General features: G+C 44.7%; 1 protein-coding gene and 1 pseudogene across 1 annotated transcript; one reads left to right on the top strand and one right to left on the bottom strand.

The window, feature by feature from the left end:
• The first annotated feature begins 7,969 nt into the window (after positions 1 to 7,969).
• LOC136534774 (uncharacterized) lies at positions 7,970 to 9,115 on the top strand. The gene is made up of 4 exons (XM_066527144.1): positions 7,970 to 8,233; positions 8,458 to 8,598; positions 8,685 to 8,804; positions 8,901 to 9,115. The coding sequence occupies exons 1-4, from the start codon at positions 7,997 to 7,999 to the stop codon at positions 8,964 to 8,966; spliced, it is 564 nt and encodes a 187-aa protein (XP_066383241.1). The 5' UTR covers positions 7,970 to 7,996; the 3' UTR covers positions 8,967 to 9,115.
• Positions 9,116 to 9,214: 99 nt separating this feature from the next.
• LOC136534775 (ureide permease 2-like) lies at positions 9,215 to 10,979 on the bottom strand (annotated as a pseudogene).
• Positions 10,980 to 21,902: the final 10,923 nt, after the last annotated feature.

Genomic DNA, 21,902 nt, shown 5'->3' with positions numbered 1-21,902 from the left:
CAGCGACCTTCGTGCGGCTGCACGGCGACCTTGGCGCACCGGCGTGGACGAGCTGGAGCGGCCAGGGGTGCGTCCCTGCGGTGCCAGCGCTCGGCCGGGCCGCGTCGCCACAGCGGCCGCGCGCGGCAGGGGTGTGCTCGTGCGGTGGTGACTAATCTGCGACAATGGCGCGTCCGCGCGGAGACGCTGGTGCGGCTCGACGACGTCAGGCCATGGCGACGGGCCGGCACGGCCCCGGTGGGCCGTCATGCCCATCGGCATGGCACGGCACGACTGAGTCGCCATAGGGCCGTGACGCTGGTACGGCGGCACTACGCGGCACGGCAAGGCAGCACCGCCATGCCCCGTCGTGTCGTGCCTCGCCGTGCCGGCCCGTTTGGCCGTGTATATTTGGACATGTAAACGCGACGCAGCTTCATTCCCTAGAAAGAAAGGCCGGGTTTACCGACGACGGGCAGGCTGTGCATGTATGTGGCCGACATCTCGGCCTCCAATGCACATGCGTCCATGTACCGCTATACAAGAGCAGGATCAGTTGCATGTCATCTTCAGGATGCCCGGCCACATAATGGAGCAGGTTCCAAAAAAATCAAGATCAAGTTGTGTGCATACGTCCAATCTCCGTCGCCATTGCATTGGATTATTCAAATGTTGGAGCCGCGCGAACGATTATGACGTTTCAGTGGACACGTAGGTATGATTGTTTTGAGTCATGTCATGCGCGCGCGGATATCTTATCTATACACACAAATTGTACACGGAATGAACCCATAATAATATAGAAAAGAAGGCTAAGAATAAGGACATGTTTGGATACGTGAAGCTAACAGTTAACCTCTGTCTTTTGAATACCAATTAGAAAAGCTCAACGTAGACTAACTGTAGACTAATAAAAGCTCTTGGGGCTAATTGATGGTTAGAGTTCTTTTTTTGAGGGGAAGGGGATTTATATTAAATCTTGGCACAGTACATCCCCAAATTACATATGAAAAAAAATCTAAAATAAAAAATACATAATAATCTATCCAGATTCTTCAATCGTCTTCTTTCTCAATGGCTTCCCCGAACGCCGGAGCTAAAGTACAGCCCTTGTACCGAATCCAACGATCAACTCCAAAACATTGGACATGACGCAAGATCTAACGCTTTGAAACCAATCCAAAACGCATCTAAATCGCTGAAAGAATATCGGCAGTTGCATCATCGGGTACGACAAAGGATGCAAATTCATCACCCTGGAGACCTTGTAATCCTCTCCGCGACCATCGACGATGAGATCGATGACCCGGAGTTGCTATCTTCGTAGGGGGCTCTCATAAGCACCCCTCCCCTTGCAGATAAAGGCCACAAATTGGCCGCCTGCCAATGAAATTGACACCTGCAACGGTGATCTCATGGTGGCAATCCCCGAAGTCATCGCAGGAAACATGATCCCGCCCAAAAATCATCTGATTTCGCTAGATGATTTATTGGACTAAATCCTAATCAATTAGATAGAAAAACTACGAGAAAAAAGGATGAGTCCCCTCTTCTTCTTGTGTCCAGCAGATGCACTGGAGAGGAAGAAGGAGAGGGGCCCTAGGTGCGACAACGACGGAATGAGGAGGGGTGGCGGTGGCTCTATCTAGCGGCGGCGGCTCCGTACGAGGCAATGATGGTTAGAGTTTATTAGGCAAAAGGTGGACTATTTTTGCTGAACATATGCCCAAGTCCAAGAGTTACTTTATATCATCTCATATTCAAAGAAGTAGAGATTTTGGTTTGAAAACCATTCCTACAACTTCTTCAACTAGATCTTAATATATTTTTTCACCATTTATTTTATATTTTTTTGCTCAACAAAGATAGAGAGCGGAGCTGACTCTTTAAAATGGTGGATATGATATAGAGAAATTGTTAGAATGTGTTGAAATATATAGAGAGATTTTATTAGAATAGCTCTCTTGCGAACGGACACTAGGCCGGCTGGTTTAGCGCTCTCAGTAGCACCCTCGTGGTGCAGGTTTGAGCCCCAAGTGTGGCGCACTTGCACGTTGTTTTCGGGGATTTTCCCCGAACAAGGTAAAAAAACTCACTCGTCTGTTCCACGTCCAAAGCACAGGTATGTGGCCAGCTCATCTCATGTGGCTGCGGTCCGCTGTGTATGGATGGGCCAGGGGTTCAGAGGTTTTCTCGATCTACGTGAGAAGATCTTCTTTTAAAACCAGAATACCCGGAGTCTGTGTAGCTATCGCGGATCGAGTTTTTTTTTTTAAATAGCTCTCTTAATGAGAATTTAGAGATTGACTTTAGAAAAGAAACCGTTGGAGATGTGCTAATAAATATACCATTGTGTCTCACGGGCCGGAAAAACTGGAACAGGATAGAACAGAGCATGGTGATTTTAGTTTTGGACATATTTGGTTGGAGAGATAGATGAGATGGAAAGGGTCCTCGTCCTACAAACACAGACGGATCAACTCTAATCCCAGTCTAAGTCTAATATGCCGCGAGAACGTGATGACGTGAATGCAACAGGCCAGCAGCAAAGGTTGTGGAGCGCGAAGCGGCCGCAGCACGACAGCTTGAGCGATAGCGGTCGCAGCAGCGAGTGCGGGCGTGCGGGCGGCCGGGGTAATAGGGGTAGGTATATTGCTACACATCAACTGTTTTGTACGCGGTCTTATACAGTATCACTTAGGATTTTTCCTAATGCGAAGGAAAGAGAGAAATAAGTTGTTGTTTTACGAAACAACCACCTCGTAAGCTAAATTTTAGAACTATAAGATAATTATTCTATCATTATATGAGTTGTTGTTGTATGCAACTCACAACTTTACTTTATATTTCTGTGTATAAATTAAGAAAATTATGAGTTACTACAAAATAACTTTAAATACAATCATTGTATATATCGTCTATTTAGTCATCTTAAAATTATGTCGTACCACGTGGGACTCTCAACAAGACAAGATGTACTCGCCCCTTATTGGGTTATTGGGTTGTGCTGGCCTCGCGCGTGCGGGCAAAGCCGACGTGAGCGATCGAGCGCGCGCACATCATCAGCTGAAGAGGTCTGAGGTCCTGATGGGATATCATCGTGGCGGCGTGGTGGCAGAGATGCACGGCCTCAGGTGAGCTTGCCCAGTAATAAAAGCTTAAAACTATGATTATAAAAGTTGCGGTTCTATGACGGAGGTGCTAGAACATGGTCCTAGGAATACATGAAACAATGTTGCTCGAGTTCAGTTGTAAGTTTCTCCGGGGCTTTGTCCTAATAGTGTGCCTAGCACGCGGACATCTGGACCATAGCCCCGTTCGAACGCCTGTGCTTGCCACCACTAGAAAACTGGACTTCGCTGAGTGTCTGAGACTTTGCCGAGTGCTTTTTATCGGGGCACTCGGCAAAGCAATATTTTAACGAGTGCCGCACTCGGTAAAATAAAGCACTCGGCAAAGGTAGATTTGCCGAGTGCCAGTCACTCGGTAAAGCCTGGCTCTCGGCAAAACTGGGTTTTGCCGAGTGCCGCGGCATTCGGCAAAGATCCCACTCGGCAAAAGGTGGCCGGCCCGTGACGGCGGCCACCTGCCGTCAGATTTTGCCGAGTGCCTAACGGCTGCCACTCTACAATTTTTTTATTTTTAAAAACTTATTTTGCCGAGTGCCAGCCCCAAGCACTCGGCAATTTTTTTTAATTTTTAAAAACATATTTTGCCGAGTGCCAGCCCATGGCACTCGGCAATTTTTTTTAAAAAAATATTTTGCCGAGTGTAAGCCTTGGGCACTCGGCAAATTTGTTTTTAATTTTTTAAAACTTATTTTGCTGAGTGCCAGCGCCAGGCACTCAGCATTTTTTTTTATTTTTTAAAAACATATTTTGTCGAATGCCTCCTAGGCCGGCACTCGGCAAAGCCCACTTTGCCGAGTGCCCCGCATGGCACTCGGCAAAATATATTTTTTTTTTATTTTGGGCCCAAATTTTTTTCTGGGGCCTTATGACAGTATTTCAAACTCTATTTTAAAATTTGGGGTAATTTTGACTTTTTTGATATATTTCATTAGTTTATTTCGTTTCGTCGAATTTTTCGGCATATTTCAAATTTGAACTGTAGGTACATGGAATAATGGACTTTGGTCATCCAAAAATTAATACTCATGATATTTAGGGTATGTTTAGGCCGTATCCAGGAACTCACATGAAATCTCGAGCATCTCGTTGACGTAACATGTCGAGGGTACTTGCCGGAAATGTGATTTTAAATTATATAAAACGCAAACGAAGTCTGAAAATCACGAAACTTGTCGAGACGTCGTGTTATCGCATGTGGAGGCTGTGGTAAAAAATTGAGAAGGTTTCGAGCAAGTTGTGACATCGGATGCCAAAAACCTAGACATCTCCATCCGACGAATCGCCCTCGTGCCCTCGTGCCGCCGGCGAGCCCCGCCCTCGCGCCCTCGTGCGCTCGCGCCCGCCGCTGGCCGTGGCCTCGCCCGCGACCGCGCCCGCTGCGCCCACCCCCGTCGCCGGCCGCGCCCTGCCCCCAGCCGCTGGCCACGTCCCGCCCCGGCAACTCCCCGCGGCCCGGCCCCCCTCGCCTTGGCCGCCCAGAGGTGGCTGGTTGGTGCCGGCCAGCCATTTCCGGCAGCGGCGGCCGTGTCCCGGCCGTCCCTTCCCTAGCCGCGCCGCCCGTAGGAGCAGGGGAGGTAGGAGGAGCAGGGGAGGAGGGAGAGAAGGGAAGGGGAGAAGAGGAGGAAGAAGGGAGAAGGGAGGAGGAAGAAGGAAAAAGGAAGAAGGAAGAAGGGAGGGAGGAGAGGAGAAGGGAGGAGGAAGAAGGAGAAGGGAGGTGGAGAGGAGAAGGGAGGAGGAATAAGGGAGGAGGAGCCCCGGCCGCTGTCCACGCCTCGTTAGCGACGGTGCCGTGCCCTCGGCGCAACGCTCCCGACTCCGCCCATTGTCGACGAGCACACTAGGTTTGCCCTTCCCTTTCTATTCAAATCGTGCAATGGATGGCGGCCATCGAGCCCTTGTTAGTAGTAATAGTTGTTGTATGTGGTTTTCGGCCATCGAGCCGTTGTTTGTGGATGTTGGCCTTCATGCCGATCTTTTTTGCAGGTTTTTGAAACCTCCCCGTGCAGGGGAGGTTCTACCGAAATTTTTAATTTTTGGCCTTCGTGTCGTTGGGATTGTCGGCCTTCGTGCCGTTGTGATTGTCGGCCTTCGTGCCGTTGTTTCTTGCAGGTTGGAAACCTCCCCGTGCAGGGGAGGTGCTGCCAAAATTTTTAATTTTGAGTCTAACACATGCAATCTCTTCTCTTTTGTGCAGCCTCCGTCGACGGGTTCAAACAATCCCGCTACCGTGTCACCGGCGGCTGATAGCGTCAACCCTTCGCCGTAGTTTGGTCCTTCACCGTAGTCCGGGGGGCCACACCTGCAGTCTCTGTCGCCGCAGTAGGGATGTTGAACTTGTAATAATAAACTTGTGATATTGAACTTTGGTGCATTTGTGATGGATTTTCGATGGATTTATTAGATATGTGTGTGCTTGTGATATATAATGCATGTTGGTGATATAGATGTGATGATTGATATGTGTGTGTGTATATATATATCAATGGAATGTAAAAAAAATTTGCAATTCTCGGGGTCTTTGCTGAGTGCCATGGGCAAGGCCCTCGGCAAAGATTTTTTTAAAAAATATATAAAATTTCTTTGCCGAGTGCCTTGCCGCGGCACTTGGCAAACTATTTTTTTTTTAAAAAAAATTCAGAAATTCTTTGCCGAGTGCCTAGACAGGAGGGGCACTCGGCAAAGAAATTATTTAAAAAAAACTTTCCCGAGTGCTTGGGCAGGGGCACTTGGCAAAGTATTTTTTAAAAAAAAATAAAAAAAACTTTGCCGAGTGTCTGGGTAGGGCACTCGGCAAAGTACTTTTAAAAAAAACTTTGCCGAGTGCCTGGGCTGGGGCACTCGGCAAAGTAATTTTTTAAAAAAATAAAAAAAAATTGCCGAGTGCTGGGTTGGGCACTCGGCAAAATAACCGTTAACGGCCGGCACCGCAACATTCGAAAATATTTTGCCGAGTGCCGCCTCAAGCACTCGGCAATTTTTTTTTATTTTGCCGAGTGCCCGGATAAAAAGCACTCGACAAAGACCCTTTGCCGTGAAAAATTTTGCCGAGCGGACTTTGCCGAGTGCTACACTCGGCAAAGCTTTTGTTAAGTGCAAATGGCTCTTTGCCGAGTGTAAAAACACTAGGCAAAGCCGCGGCCTCCAGTAGTGCGCCCTGGCTGCCGCCTGCTCCACCTGCTGCACGCGCCCGTATGCTCATAACTTTTGAGCGGAAAGCGGACACGCGTGGCCCTAGTTTCTAGTGATGCATGGTTATGGAAGTACGGGAGCTGCAACCGGTCATTGTTGTGGACCCCAGCTACCAGCACGAGATTTTTTTGGTACTCTGCATGCGCCTACTGCACGCACCCGCATGTGCCTACTGCTGCTGGCGCGCCTACGCGCGCTGTGTTGCTGTCATGCTACTCATGCACGTGGGGCCGCCTCCGCGTGCTCTCGTTTTCTGTGCTGGCTAATAAAAGCACTTGCTCCGACATATGTTTAAAATAGGTGAAATATTTGAATATATGCTTGCAACATATACAACATCTGGATGAAACACTTGCAACATACCTCTGAAAACAGCTGAAATATTTGAAACATACACTTACAACATACGTGTATAGCCATTACAACATATGCAACTTCAGATAAAACACTTACAACTTGCAACATGAAAACACTTGTGCAACATAAGACCAGGAGTGAAGCCAAGATTTTTTTTTGCTTGGATCGGGACAAACCCAAAATACTAACTTTAAGGTTGCAATAATACAATACCAATAGAAAAATATATAATAGCATTATAACAACTGACACATTATAGTAAAAGAAGTTTTTACAGTAGTAGTTACCTCCTATGGTTCCCTCTGCGCTTAGGGTCCTCTGTCTTATGAAAGTGAATGATAACATCGTTAATTAGAATTGTGGCTAGAAATTCTTGTTCCACGAAGCATACGATACAAATTCAGAGTTCAGAGAAATGAGAACATGTTGCGGTGCCAAGCGAGCATTGCGGTATCACTAAATTTGGCTGTAGCGTCGGAGGCGTTCGTACTGAATTGGACTTCTGGTTTGATGCTGTAGGTCCTGTTCGCTCGTCCTATGAGCTGTGCTATTTCAGCGAACAAGCAGTATTTTTCTCTTACAACAAATCGGTAAACAGTACTTTTAACCATGACTTTTTAGCAAAACGAACAGGCCGTAGACTCAGAGGATGGGCATGGGCAGTGGCAGTGGAAAATGGGCCTTGAGGGTGGGCTTATTAGCCTGAACGTGAACGTGCAAGCTTCATTATGTGTCGGTTAATGTTGAACGTGAACGTGAACTGCAAGTTTCATTTTTTAAAAGTCTGAACGAAGTCACAGAACTTGATATTTAAGAGTACTATACATTGACACATGGTCCGATTCCAATACGTATTGTGTCGCGCTCTCGGTATCTTATGTGACACGGTGATCCGCGCTCATACACTCGCATCTAGCGATGATACGGAATTTGATTTCTATACGTATTGGCTTTCGTTTGCAACGTACATGCATGTTTACTAGTGTATAATATTAATGGTGAAATAATGCTCCCTTTAATGGGTACTTTTAAAACAATCCCTAGGTGATCCAAACATATAAGACTATATGAGTCCGATGATTATAATAATCTAATAGCAGATTATAGGTGAATAGATTTTTTTTTGAGATTATAGGTGAATAGATTAGATTGCATGGACAAAGCTAAATTCAAACATGCTCACATTCAAACATGGCCTTTCTTGGGCCAAGCCAATGCAGTCTTTCCGAATTGGTCGGCAGCCCGTTTGTGGCCCGTTAACTCAGTGGCCATGGGTCAAACATGCCATGCCGAAGAGGAAAGAAGAGTATGCAGCCATCTTGGCCTTTGATGTCAAAGTAATGCCTGAGGCTTTTGAACTTGCAGCTGAATCAGGGGTGAAGAGTTTTATGGCTGATACAGTATACAAGCTTGTTGATAGTTTTACTGATCACATGAATAAACTGAAAGAAGAGATGAAGAAGCAATGTGCAGCTGACGCAGTGTTCCCATGCACCCTTAAGATTCTTCCAAACCGTGTCTACCATAGCAAGGATCCAATTGTTTGTGATGTTGAAGTTCTGGAAGGCATTGTCAAGGTACTTTGTTGGCCCAGTGCTCTTAAGTGTATTTATTCGTAATTATGATTTTTTATGTTAGGGTATATGAATGGAATGCAAAATCCATTACAACCAGTTACATCTTTGTTCAGCTCTTCTCTTATTTTAAAGATTCAGTCTTTGAATGTTGGTTCATAAGTCTTATTGCAAAATTGATTACTAGATAGAGGTGTTAATGAGTGGTTACTTGTGACTTGTTTTAGGTGGGAACCCCAATTTGTGTTTGTGTTCCAAGTAAGCATACAAGTGCTGATGTGATTCATGCCCTTGGGAGGATCTCATCAATGAAAACACCAAATGGCATGCAGATTAATTCTGCCAGTCAAGGAGTTGTGTCGATAAAGGTAAGAGCCTTGAACATAATTTGGTAGTTACGACAGGTGACAACATGAAAGACAACAACACTAATGAATTTTATTGCCACTACCAGATAATTGGAGAGAATCCTCAGGAGATGTCCCGGTTGTATGGACGCCATTTTAGCTCTGACAATGAGCTACTCAGCCAAATCTCTAGGAAATCCATTGATGTGCTGAAAGAGTACTACCGGGTAAGTTGCTAGTGCTAGTGATGTTAGTGAGCTTGGGGCAAGCTATGTAGATATTCTTTTTGTTGCCAGAACTCATGTGGATATTCTTTGTTGCAGGATGAGATGAGTGATGAAAACTGGCAACTGATCTGCAGGCTAAAGAAACAATTGGGGATCCCCTGAATCCTTTGAAAGATTTTTATACTATCATTTCTCTTTCGAGTGCAGAGATCTGTAATCAATTTAAATTTTTATGTTTTGATTGTGCATGGAGACAGCTTTTTTTTGTGTGCGTGTGTTTAGAATTGTTCATGGAGACTCACTTTGAGTGGCTACTTACTTGTGTGGTTTGGAGACCTTTTTCTGTTATATGCTGGATATGTTGAAATAAAAAATATATGCTGGACATGTTGAAATTGCTGAAATTTCCTCTAGTTGTGCGTACTGTCTTGATAAACTGAACTTCTGTGCAATCTGGTTACAATGAATTTAGCATTGGTATCAAATCCCTTCCTATGCCCTGCTGAAGCCATGAGAACTGCAACAGCGACTGATGAACATCGACAAGCATGGAAGAGAGTAACAAGTATGTCTTTCTCGATGACCTTCCGGTATTCGCCTAAGAGGATAACACCCCAAAATGTGCTTACAAGGGGCAGCGCCTGATCATGGAACACCAGATTACAGTCGAATGAGATTACAGTTGCCAGGAATTACTGAAGCTGTGGTCGATATGAAAGAGAATACCTGGACTGCGTCAGCAGCCGCGTACCCAGCAGCCTGGCCGCCCATGAACTGAAAGCCATTCCCAAAACCACAGAGCAGCCCTGCTAGAAGGGCCCAATGCCTGCCGTTCCATTCCCTGGCATATGCTCCGGCAGTCGACGCCGGCACACCCACCATGGGGTGGTACAGAAGCCAGACGTTGAGGCAGGCCCCGAGCACGAAACACGACACCGAGAGGTAGAAGAAGGTGGTGTAGACCATCTGGTGTGGGACACCCTTCTTCAGGGTACGCCACTGGTCATTGGTGGCCAGGTTGATCGCCGGTGAGAAGAGAGAAAAGCAGGACCCGGCAAAGAAAACCAGACCGAGGCCTAGCAACTTGCTGGAGCCAAACACCTGCGTCAGAAAAGCACAACGTGTTAGTGATGCTGCTGCATTTGTTCAAGCTTCATTCAGTTTTATTATTACTATAGAAGAGAGCAACCTTGATTGACCGTCTCTCCTCGACCTGGATGATGAACTCTGCAGTGCCTGGTTTCGCCTCATTGGAAGCGCTGTAATCTCCTTCACCGCCGTTCTTCGATTCTTAAGGAGCAGGCAGCAACTTCGCTGAAAAAACAGAACAAATTTTCTTCTAAGCTCGATGTCTGCACTCCTGCAAATATGTGTTCATCTTCCAGATGTTCAAACACTACCTTCGTCAGAAAATTCACTGCTGAGCTCGATGTCTGCACTCTTCCTGCAAATATTAGAGCTTCTTGACACATGCTTCTCAACAGAAATGCAGATTATTTGTTCAGAAGAAGAAATGGCCTAAAATCTATTTACGGAGGCGGGGCCTCTTAAGAAGTCCGCCTCAAAAAATGGAGGCCATTTTTGAAGGCGAACACCTTATGAGGCCCGCCTGCATTAATATGGTCGAGGCCCAGCAAGACCCGTTAATACGCATGGCCTATTTCTGTCTATCGGGCCTATATATAGTGCCTTAAGGTTTTAGGCTCACTCCACCTCTCTCTCTCAACCCACACCTAGCCGCCTCCCTCTCTCTCTCTCTCTCTCTCTCTCTCTCTCTCTCTCTCTCTCTCTCTCTCTCTCTCTCTCTCTCTCTCGCGCACAGGCATAGAGAAGCACGCTCCGTCCCTCCGGTACCTCCCTCTCTCTCCCCAGGCGCCTCCCTCCCTCTGGTTCCTCTCTCTATCTCAAGGCGCTCTCACGGTGGCAGCGCCCTCTCCTCTCCCTCTCTCATGGCTGATAGAGGTGGCTGCTTGCCCTCCATCGACGGCATGCCCTCCAGGAGCAGCCTGCCTATGAGGTGTACCACTGGCGCGCTTCCCTCTCTGGTGTACAGGCGAGGAGGAGGGCTGGCCATGCCCAAATCAGGAGGAGGAGGCCAGCCGCGCCTGGATCCGGCAAGGAGGACCACCGGTATGCCTCCCTCTCTGGCGTGGAGGCAAGGAGGAGGCTGGCCATGCCTAGATCCAGTGAGGAGGAGGCCGGGCACGCCTAGATCCGGTGAGGAGCTGAGGAGGAGGTCGTCAGCACCCGAATCCGACGACGACGGCGGCGTCCTGCGTCCCTGCTCCTGCGTGTGGCATGGCATCCGATGGCGGATCCCTTCTTTGAGCGACACGACGGGCGACAGCAGGGCCAGATCAGGCTAGTGGGCTGGTAATGAGCTCATCGGCCGGCTCGGGAATGGGCTCAGGTTTTTTTTTGTTTTTTACTGATTAATCAAGGTAGGTGTTCTAAGGCGCCTGCTTGAAAGGTCCTTGTTTGGTTTTGGTAATTAAGTGACAACCTTTGGTGGACTAATGTGTGTGAGCAGCATATGCCATGACAGTGATGATGGCTCAAAGATGTTGCAAAGCTCACACATGTGATGATGAAGGAGCTTATTGCACATGAGACATGACATGGAGTCATGTGATCAAGGTGGAGAAGATCAAGACATGACTTGGCTTGATGGACCGGTTGCAAGCGTGAAGGGCAAGTTGGAGGCTTTGGAGTGATGGACCACGTGGCGGTGAAGCTTGAGCAAGACTTGGTACTGTTGGATGAAGGCAACGGTGAAAAGTAAGTGAAGTCAAGATCGATGAACCAATATGGTCACGTGATGATATGAAGTGGATCATATCATTTGGTGATTGGTTTGTGCATGTGTTGCACCAACAATGGAGGAGATGGAATGGAATGCGCAAGGCAAAGGTATAACCTAGGGCATTTCATTTCACCGGTCATAGGTGTGTAGAGAAGTTTATGACTAGGCTTAGGATAGATGTCCGTACTATCAAGAGGGGCAAACTTGTTTGCATATCGGTCATCTAGTGTCACTTGAGTGATCTAACTTTGCATCGTCGCTAGGATTGAGTGGTGTGGCAAGTTGAGTGTCTAATCCTTTGAAAAATGTTTGTGAAAAGCTAACACACATACACATGGTGGTGTTGGCACATTTGCAAAGGAGAAGAAGTTGGTGAATAAAAGGAGTTGAATGCGCTAGTCACGGGGTGATCCAGGACGCGTCCGAAATGCAGTACCAGATGCGTCCGGTATCTGTCTCAGGCAGCAGTATTCCCGACGTGACTGGACACGTCCGATATCGATACCGGGCATGTCGGTATTCTAGTTAGGCGTGGCAGAATTGACGAAGTGACCGGACTCTAGGTCATAGCAGTGACCGGACGCTGAGCAATCACTGTTTAGCAGTCCGGTCGAGGTGACGTGGGGCGCGGGTGTTGGTCCAGAGAGGACTTGGATGCAGGGGTGCGTTCGGTCGGCCACACCAGATGCATCCGGTCGCAGTTGGGGGCTCTAGGAGCTCTCTGGACTCGACCAGATGCAGCGATCGGACGCGTCCGGTCACCATAGCAGACGCGTCCGATATGAACTAGCAAGACTCGGGTTTTCAGCACTATAATTGATCGGACGCTGGGATCGTCTGATCCAGTGTGACCTGACACATTCAGTCGGCCCAGAGTGGATCTGGGAGCTCTCTAGACTTGACCGGACACTGCGTCTCCCGTGTCCGGTCATTTTCTAACTGGTGCAGTCCGATCATGTGGTATTACTGTGCGCAGTGATAGCCGTTGGGAGCGAATGGCTAAACAATTTGAAAGGGACACGTGGCGGTCAGGCTACTGACCAGACACTGATACTAGGATGCAGCGACCGAACGATGTCCGGTCACCACACCGGACAGTGTCCGGTGTGCATGACCTGTGCGTTCGGTCATCCCGAAAAATGCCCAGTGAAGGGGTAACGTCAATTTTAGCCTGTGGGGCTATAAATAGAAGTGTTGGTTGGCCTTTGGCCGATTGCTGAGCACACTAGAGCCTTGGTGGCTTATGTGGTAGTGCTTGGGAGCCCTCTAACTCATCCGATCAAGCGAGTGAGCGATTCTAGTGCGATTGTAACGTGAGGTTGCATCAAGTGGCACTAGGTGATCGAGTTGCAAGCCGGTGGCGCTTGTTACTCTTAGAGGTTGCCACCTCCTAGATGGCTTGGTGGAGGTCTTCGTCGAAGCCCGCAAGAAGCTTGTGCGGTGCTCTAGAGAAGAGCTTTGTGAGGGGCATTGTGCTCGCCCCGCGGGAGCCACGAAGAGCAACTCTTGTAGAGCGAGACGCAAAGAGCAACAAGTGGTCCGGCTGGGTCAAGTGCTAGAGCTTGTGGTAAGCACTCCACGTGGGAGGGTGTGACTTGCTGGGTCACCACTAGCAAGAGGACCAGGCGGCAACCTTGGAGCTTGTCTCAACGGGGATGTAGCGTGTTGGCAAGTACGTGAACCTCGGGAGAAAATCACCGTGTCAACATTGTTCTTCCCATTGGTTTGCAATCCCCTTACACAAGCTTGTAATTACTTTCATATACATTGTGCTTGTGTAGTTGCTCTTTCAATTAGTTAGCTTGTGTAGGTCACTAGTTACCTTCTTGCTTGTATAGCATAGAAGTAGCTCCCTTGCAGTGGCTAATTTGGTTTGTATAACCTTGTTAGTCACATTGCTTAGTTTGTGTAGCTAAGTATTTGTGCACTCTAATTTGGCATTGGTTGCCTTGTTATTGAGCATTGCTAATGAGCTTAGAAGCTTTGTGCTTTTGCTTACTAGAATTGTGTAGGAGCTCCCCGATGTGACAAAATACTAGTGGCATAGGTTTATGTGACCTTGCTCCTAGAATTAGATAGGTGAGCTCTAGCTAGCCCGGCACCTTAGTTGTTTAATTAGGATCTTTGCAAGGTGCAAGAGAACATAGATAGAGGGGTGTAGTCTTGGCTAGACCGATAGTTTTAATTCCGCACTTGTTTCGGTTAGCCAACGGGATTAATTTTAGAAATGACTATTCACCCCCCCTCTAGTCCACCATCTGGACCCTACAAGTGGTATCAGAGCTAGGTTTCTCATTTGTGGTCTTCATCGACCTGAGAGGATGGCGACTTATGGGCTAGATGTTGATTGTCCACACACTTTTGATGGCACACACTTTGCACGGTGGAAAAATTGGATGATATGCAATTTTAAGTTTATTTGCCCTCAAATATGGTGGATGGTAGATATAGGCTTTTCTCATGTGTTGGATGAAGATAATCTAACTCAAGCTCCTAACATCATGTATAGATCTTTGCATGATAACATCTTTGGAGAGATCATAAACATGAAGATCGCCCATGAGATTTGGAGTTATCTCAATGAGAAATATGGGACGGTTTCCAATGAAGAGGATGAGCTCAAGAAGGAGGCACATGAGGATATTGAGCATAGCCACAATTTGGTAATTGTGGAAGATTGCTCCACCTCATGGTCAAGTGATGATGATGATGATGATCATATCACAAGATCACTTGACAAGATTGATGATGATGCCACAAGTGATGCCAATGATGATGCTACTCCATGCACACTTGAAGATGATAATGATGGATCATGCTTGGGCTATGAGAGTGATGTTTCTTCAAGCTCTCCAACTACATCACATTACTTCATGTCACACGGTGACACTAAGGTATCTAATACAAATGTGATTGATCTTGATTTATATGAGGAGCTTCTAGATAGATATGGTTGTATGATCAAAGCTTTTGAAAAAGAGATGGCTAAAACCGAGAAATTGAAAAATGAAAACTCTTTTCTAAAGAACACATGTGAACAACAAAAGCATCTACTTTATGTTACTACTTGTTCACATGAGGAGCTAAAATTGGCTCATGAGGAACTTAGTGTTACTCATGATAACTTGGTACAAGACCATGCTTTTCTCACTAAAGAACTTTCTAATGAAAAATCTAAAACTAGTGAGAGCTCATCACATGGGTCAATTGATCAATCACATATTGTTGCTAACCCTTGTGATGTAGGCAAGAAGCATGTATCCACCTCTTGTGATGATTTATTAGAAATGTTATGTTCTTCACATATAGATGCTTGTTCTACTTCTATGTCTTGTGAGACTAACCTTTTGAAGGAGAACAATGAGCTCAAAAATGAAGTGAAGAATTTGAGCAACAAGTTAGAGATGTGCTACATCTCAAAAGTCACCTTTGAGCACATGTTAAAGACTCAAAGAAACTATAGTGGCAAGTGTGGCCTTGGCTTCAAGAAGAAGATGACAAAGGGCGAAAGAAAGAGACAAAGAAAGATAAAGAAGCTACAACAAAGAAAGCTCTCTCATACCATGTGCTACCAGTGTCATAAAGTGGGACACCTTGCAAATGGTTGCCCTAACATTGATAAGCTCAAGAAGATAAAAGAAGAAGAGAGGCTCAAGCATGTGAAGTGCTTCAAGTGTCGCACTTGGGGTCATCTTACCTCAATGTGCCCAACCAAGCAATTGGTGAAGCAACAAGTGAAGCCTCAACCAAAGCCACAAGTTGATCAAGAAAAGACACCCCAAGTTCAAATCAAGATCAACCATGAAGATGGTGGCGACTTGATGAAGAAGAAGAAGAAAACAAGAAGGGGTGAAAAGGCAAGGCATCCAATGCAAATTCAAGACGACAAGATGATGAGCAAGACACAAGATGAGAAGAAAGTCTATGCTCACATCAAGTGCTTCAAGTGTGGAAATACGGGACACTTTGCCTCTAAGTGTCCTATCAAGCTTGAGATGAAGGCTCAAGCAATCTATGAGAGTCAAGACAATGGGAAGCACCACATGAGCAAGGAAGAGAAGGCTCAATCAAAAAGAAAGTGCTACTCATGCCGGGAAAGGGGACACACGGCATATTCAAGTCCCCTAGGTAACACTCCTAAGCCTATTTCAATTAATGATGATTCTATGCTTAGGAATGATGGTAATGGTACCTCTATGGTTGCTATTGCAAAACATCTGGCTACTCATACTAAGGCTTTGCCTAAGTATGTTGCTCCTAACTTGAGAGGATCCAAACTTGTTTGGGTACCATCAAAAAGTGGATGATTGTTTGTAGGTACCATTGGCATTGGAGGCTTGATTCAATTGATCTCACATTGTTCATCACATATTGAGTCAAGTTATGAATCTTAGTGCACATCCTATCCCAATGCCAAGCCAAGAACTAGTGAAGTTCAAAAGTGCTACAACATACAAGTGTCATATTCAAGTTGTGGATGATTTATTGGATATATATATTTGATGGCTTGCAAGAATTTGAGTTGAAGCTTGCTAGTTGGATGATCATGAGCTAACCAATTTATATCTCTTGTTGATCATTTTATTTGGGTGCATATGAGTTGATTGAATTGGATAAATATGCAATGTTGCTTGCTATAAGATGATTGAATGGATAATTGCTTAGTAATCAAGTTTGGATTGATTTGTGTTGGATAAATTCATATGATGACATTTAGTAAGTGTATTGAATGGATTTATGTCTTGTGAAAGTATTCAAACAAGTTAGTTTCAAGTTTGATTCACATTTGATGAAGTATAGCTCAAGTGATTGAAATCTGTCCTATATTGCAAAATCTGAGCTAGCTGTGATCTTAGCCATGTTTGAGTGATCAAAACTTATTTGATTGGCATAAAAATTGGTGTACATGCTCTAGACTTATGGTATAAGATTCTGAAAAAATTTCATAAAAGTCGGATAAGAAATGCTTCGGTTTTAGAGAGGATATTGTCAGCTATAGTGCAGCAGTTTTCAGCATGTAGCAGTGGTGGAAGAATTGAAATCTGGTAGCAATATAAAAGTCAAATGAAACTCAAATTTTTACAGGTTCTATATAACTTAGTGAATCACATCTCAACCAAATTTTGTGGTGTTTGGATTTGTACTTTGGGAGATATGCATTTTTCTTTGAAGGGTACAGAATCTGCCAGAAAAGTGGAAATTATTGGATCTATTTTGAGTCACTTTAATTGAAAGGTCCTCAAGTTAGAAACATGTTTTTATAAGTGATTGAGGCATCTAAGTTTGGTTTTGAGATGATTTAGAAGCATGACAAGCAAAGAGTACAAGGGCATTTGATTGTGGAGTGTACTTTGTAAACATTTGGTACTCAAATTGTAAGATCATGATCAAACTCAAGATAAAGATGAAGTTTAAGTTCTAGAGATTATTAAAGATCATTTGGTAGAAAGAAAATGACTTAAACAAGTAAAAAGAAAAGGACTTAAAGAAGAAATCAAGGTTACTCATCAAGTTAAATCCATCACTTGGATCAATCAATTAAATTATTTCAAGTAAGTATCAAGAATAGTTCTTGGAGAGAGGTCACTTCTCCCTAGTGTAGGGGTGTAACACCCTAAAATTTGTAATATTTTAAAATAGGAGAATTTGATTTATTATGCATTTTTGTGGGCATTTGAATTTAGGAAAATAATAATTTTATTAAAAATAAAATCAAATATAGGTTTACAATCATGTGTGTGCATTCATGCTACTGCATAGTAATTTTTGAGTGGTGTGATTTGAAATCAAATTTCAAATGGATTTGAATTTGTATTGTGAAATTTGCTTTGGAAATATTAGAAAATGAGAAATGAATTTCCCTTCCTCCTTTCCCTGCTTTCAGCCTAGTCGGCCTGCCTCTCTTTTCTCGCTCATGGCCGTTTTTCTTTCCCGCGGCCCATCCTCGTCCCACGGCGCAGCTCCACCCGCGCGCTGCTTCGACCGCGCAGCTTGCCTCCTATGCTCCATCGCGTGGTCCAGCAAAGCAAGCAGCCCAGCCGAAGGCTAGGTCCATGCCGTGCCGCGTCTGCATTTCCCCCTCACTCCATCTTGCTGACCAGGAAATCTTGTTTAATCCATAACTTCTAAATTTTAGCTTCGATTTTTGTGATCTTCGTATCTGTGTGTTCGTAGTGAGACATAGATTCATTTTCCAAACTTTTCATCTTGATTTTATGTTGTTGGTGTACTATTCTAATCTATAGCTTTTGTTTCCTGTGCATGATTGCTTCTGGATGCTTGTTGCTGTGATTATCGAGTATAGGCGGTGAGCAATTCGTGAGGGACCAAGAGTATTACTTTGACGAGTCGGATCAGCAGGAGTACTTTGGTCAAGGCAAGTATAGCATGGGATCATCCTTGTTTCCTATTCACTTTAATACATTAAATTCATGTTGCATGTGTCGCCTTGATAGGGATTCCCTAGAATTGAACTTATACCTTGATACCTACGGGATATGCATTGGGTAGCTTTGCTAGTGCTCAATTAAACCATGATCTTGTGACTTGACTAATGGTATATGGAATAAACACTAAAATATGACTTTTTAGCAACTTGGAAACAGGGGGCTGGAGTATTTAGCTACTTTCTAAATGCTTTAGATTCCTCTCCCTAAGGACTTATCTGTAAGTGATCATCCGGGACTTACAGTACATCTATGAGGGCTATATGGCTCTAGCTTTAGCTCAGTATGATGACCTTTTCTAGCTTGTTAGTGGTTACCTTCATTGGTGTAAGAATGGCTTGATGAATTGGGTATAGGACAACCTCTACTCTTATGTGTATAGTCATGATAGAATTGTGCCATTCGACAGGGAGGGTTCCTATATCTGTTTGCCGAGTGAATCTAATGGCCCTAACTTGTTAGATGAACCTTTGAAAGGCTTCATAGTGACCCCTGCCTGCTCACCTTGGAAGTGTTTTGGGAGTTGGAAACCTAGGCATATGGGTATCATGACTCATTGTGAAAGTGTACAACCTCTACAGAGTGTAAAACTGGTATATCAGCCGTGCTCACGGTCACGAGGGGCCTTGGAACATTTACGAAATAGATGAACACTAAGAATTATCTATTTATGCTATTCATTATTCATGTTTACATTGATCATGTGTTTTACTTTGGGAATTGAAACAATTTGTTGCTACTTTTATGCTAAAATTGTGACAACTAAAAGCTAAACGATGTTAAACCTGTGTCAAGCCTTTTGAGACTCATGAACCTCATGTTACACTTGTTGAGTACGATATGTACTTACACTTGTTTATTTTCATTATATGGACAAAAATCCCGGATGAGTAACAGATGGCCATGGTAACGATGACTTTCCTGAGGATTACTAGACTTGTGGTCAACTAGTTGATGTCCCTTTAATATGGAGCTTCCGTGAGAGATCTTTTCTTTGTACTACCGCTACATTTATGTGAAGACTCTGTCTTATTCGTGATGTAATAAACACTCGTGATGATACTATTCATAATTTGTCGGCTTATGTGTGTGACTGATCTCTGGGCGCACATAAGATTTTGCATCCCATTTTATCCTTAAAATTGGGTGTGATAGATTGGTATCAAAGCTATGTTGACTGTAGGATGCAAGCCTAGTTAGCAATGGTCGTTTTAGCTTCTTTTGCTTCACTCATTTCATGCTTTCCATCTCACCCTTGTTATTTGCTAAAGTTTTATGCTTCTTTTGCCTTACTCTATTATGAAAATTATTGCTTCTAATCTAACTAAATCTAATTCTATAGATGCCTCATGCAGTAAGACCGCCCGCATCAGCACCGGAGGTTACTACCCGCCTCGTGGTTTGTCCATGGAGCCTGAGCAGGAGGAACCCTAGGAACAAGAATTTGATTCACCAACACCTGTACCTACGCCTAAGCCAGTCCAAGAGGAACCCGAAGAAGTGGATGTCGTCTTATTATCCAACGATGATGATGAGGAAGACGCCATTGAAGAGGATGAGCCAATCTCTCCCCTAAGCCAGTCCATGGCTGAGTATCATGATAAGTTTGCTCAATTGTCACGTTACACTCTGAATGAGGTGGCTGATGATGCTGATAAGCAGCGCCACTTTCTCAAGGGTCTATATAATGGTTTGCAACTCCAACTTATGTCCAATACATACCCCAATTTTTAGACGCTGGTGAATCGCGCCATTGTTATTGACAATAAGCGCAAAGAGATGGAGGCCAAGAAGAGGAGGCTTTAGGGACAGGCCTCTAGAAGTAATACCCGTCTGCATACTAATCCTCAGCAAGGCTTCCAGCAGAGGTTCCAGGGACCACCTAATCAGTTGGATCGTGGTCAGTATCCTCAGCGCAACCCGAACCAGCAGCAGAATGGCAATCTACGTCCCCAGCAGTAGAGTGGTCAGGAGACACCATGACAGGGAACACCCAACAACACTCCCATGAAGACCAGTGCACCTAGTACCCCTAATGTATGCTATCGTTGTGGAGAAGTTGGGCATTATGCTAACCATTGCCCCAGGAAGCAGAATCAGCAAATCCCCTAGGGTCAGCATAGTCATCAAAAGGGAATGCCGCAGAAGCCAGCACCCAACACAGGAAAGGTGAACCATGTGTCTACCGAGATGGCGCTTGCGGAACTAGAAGTCATGCTCGGTACGTTCAATGTCAATTCCATTCCTGCCACTATTCTTTTTTATTTTAGAGCTTCGCATTCATTCATATCACAAGCATTTGTTAGAAACCATAGGATACCATTATGTTCCATGCAAAATCCTCTATTAGTAAACTCACCGGGAGGTAGTATGCAAGCTTCATATTGTTGTCTTCTGACTAGTCTATCCTTAAGGGGGGGGGTAGAGTTTAAAGTGAGCCCCATTGTGTTGAGGACATCTGGCATTGATGTGATTCTGGGTATGGATTGGATGATGCGACAACAAGCAGCGATTCAGTGTAAGCAGAAGGTAGTTGTTGTGACCACACCGAATGGGGAAAGAATCAGTGTTGATGTTGTAGTGCAGAAGCAACCAACAGCCACAGTGAACCAGCTTGATGATCGCATCAACAAGGAAGACCCAATGGTAGATGAGTTTCTAGATGTGTTCCTTGATGACTTGCCAGGTATGCCACCTGACCGTGACATTGAGCTTATTATTGAATTATTACCTGGAACTACACCTATAGCTAAGCGTCCATATAGAATGGGGGGTAATGAATTAGAGGAACTTAAGAAACAAATAAAGGAGTTATAGGAGAAAGGTTTTATTCGTCCTAGTTCGTCAACTTGGGTAGCACCGGTTATATTTGTTGACAAGAAGGATGGTACTCAGAGAATGTGTGTTGATTATCGGTCACTCAATGAGGTTACTATCAAAAACAAGTACCCGCTACTTAGAATTAATGACTTGTTTGATCAGTTGAGAGGTTCTTGCATTTTCTCTAAGATTGATCTTCATTTTGGCTATCATCAGTTGAAGATTCGTGTAACTGACATACCCAAGTCAGCTTTTACCACAAGGTATGGTTTGTATGAGTACACCGTTATGTCCTTTGGTTTGACCAATGCACCTGGATACTTTATGTACTTGATGAATAAGGTGTTCATGGAGTTTTTGGATAAGTTTGTGGTGGTATTTATTGATGATATATTGGTATTCTCCAAAATAGAAGAAGAGCATACTGAACATCTAAAGTTGGTCTTGCAGAAGCTCAGGGAACACATGTTGTATGCTAAGCGAAGCAAGTGTGAATTCTGGTTGAAGAAAGTTTCTTTCCTAGGCCATGTTGTCTCTAATGGTGGAATTGCAAAGATCCAAGCAAGGTGAAAGATGTATTGAATTGGAAACCACTAACCGATGTGGGAGAGATTCGAAGTTTCTTGGGATTGGCTGGATACTATAGAAGGTTCATAGAAGGTTTCTCTAAACTTGCGAAGCCTATGACAGCTTTGTTGGAGAAAAATGCTAAGTTTGTGTGGTCCGAGGAGTGCCCGGCTAACTTGGAAGAATTGAAGAAAAGATTGACTACCGCCCCAGTGTTGGTTTTGCTAGATTTGAACAAGAGCTTTTCTATCTATTGTGATGCATCTTGTCAGTCTCGGATGTGTTCTTATGCAAGAAGGAAGAGTAGTGTCTTATGCATCCCGACAGTTGAGAAAGCATGAGCTAAACTATCCTACTCATGATTTGGAATTAGCAGCAGTGGTTCATGCTTTGAAGATATGGAGGCACTATCTTATCGGACATAAGAGTGATATTTATGTCGATCACAAGAGTTTGAAGTAT

The sequence above is a fragment of the Miscanthus floridulus genome, unplaced genomic scaffold, assembly GCF_019320115.1.
Source record: "Miscanthus floridulus cultivar M001 unplaced genomic scaffold, ASM1932011v1 os_2293_1_2, whole genome shotgun sequence".
NCBI classification, from domain to species: Eukaryota; Viridiplantae; Streptophyta; class Magnoliopsida; order Poales; family Poaceae; genus Miscanthus; species Miscanthus floridulus.
The sequence above is the reverse complement of the archived record's forward strand: the minus strand, read 5'-3'. Positions and strand labels throughout refer to the sequence as shown.

What these genes read in the sequence shown, in the direction of transcription:
- LOC136534774 (XM_066527144.1), top strand. Translation starts at nt 7,997, where the DNA reads ATGCCTGAGGCTTTTGAACTTGCAGCTGAATCAGGGGTGAAGAGTTTT. An exon ending in TTCTGGAAGGCATTGTCAAG is followed by an intron (nt 8,234 to 8,457) that starts GTACTTTGTTGG and finishes GACTTGTTTTAG; the next exon opens with GTGGGAACCCCAATTTGTGT. An exon ending in TGCTGAAAGAGTACTACCGG is followed by an intron (nt 8,805 to 8,900) that starts GTAAGTTGCTAG and finishes TCTTTGTTGCAG; the next exon opens with GATGAGATGAGTGATGAAAA.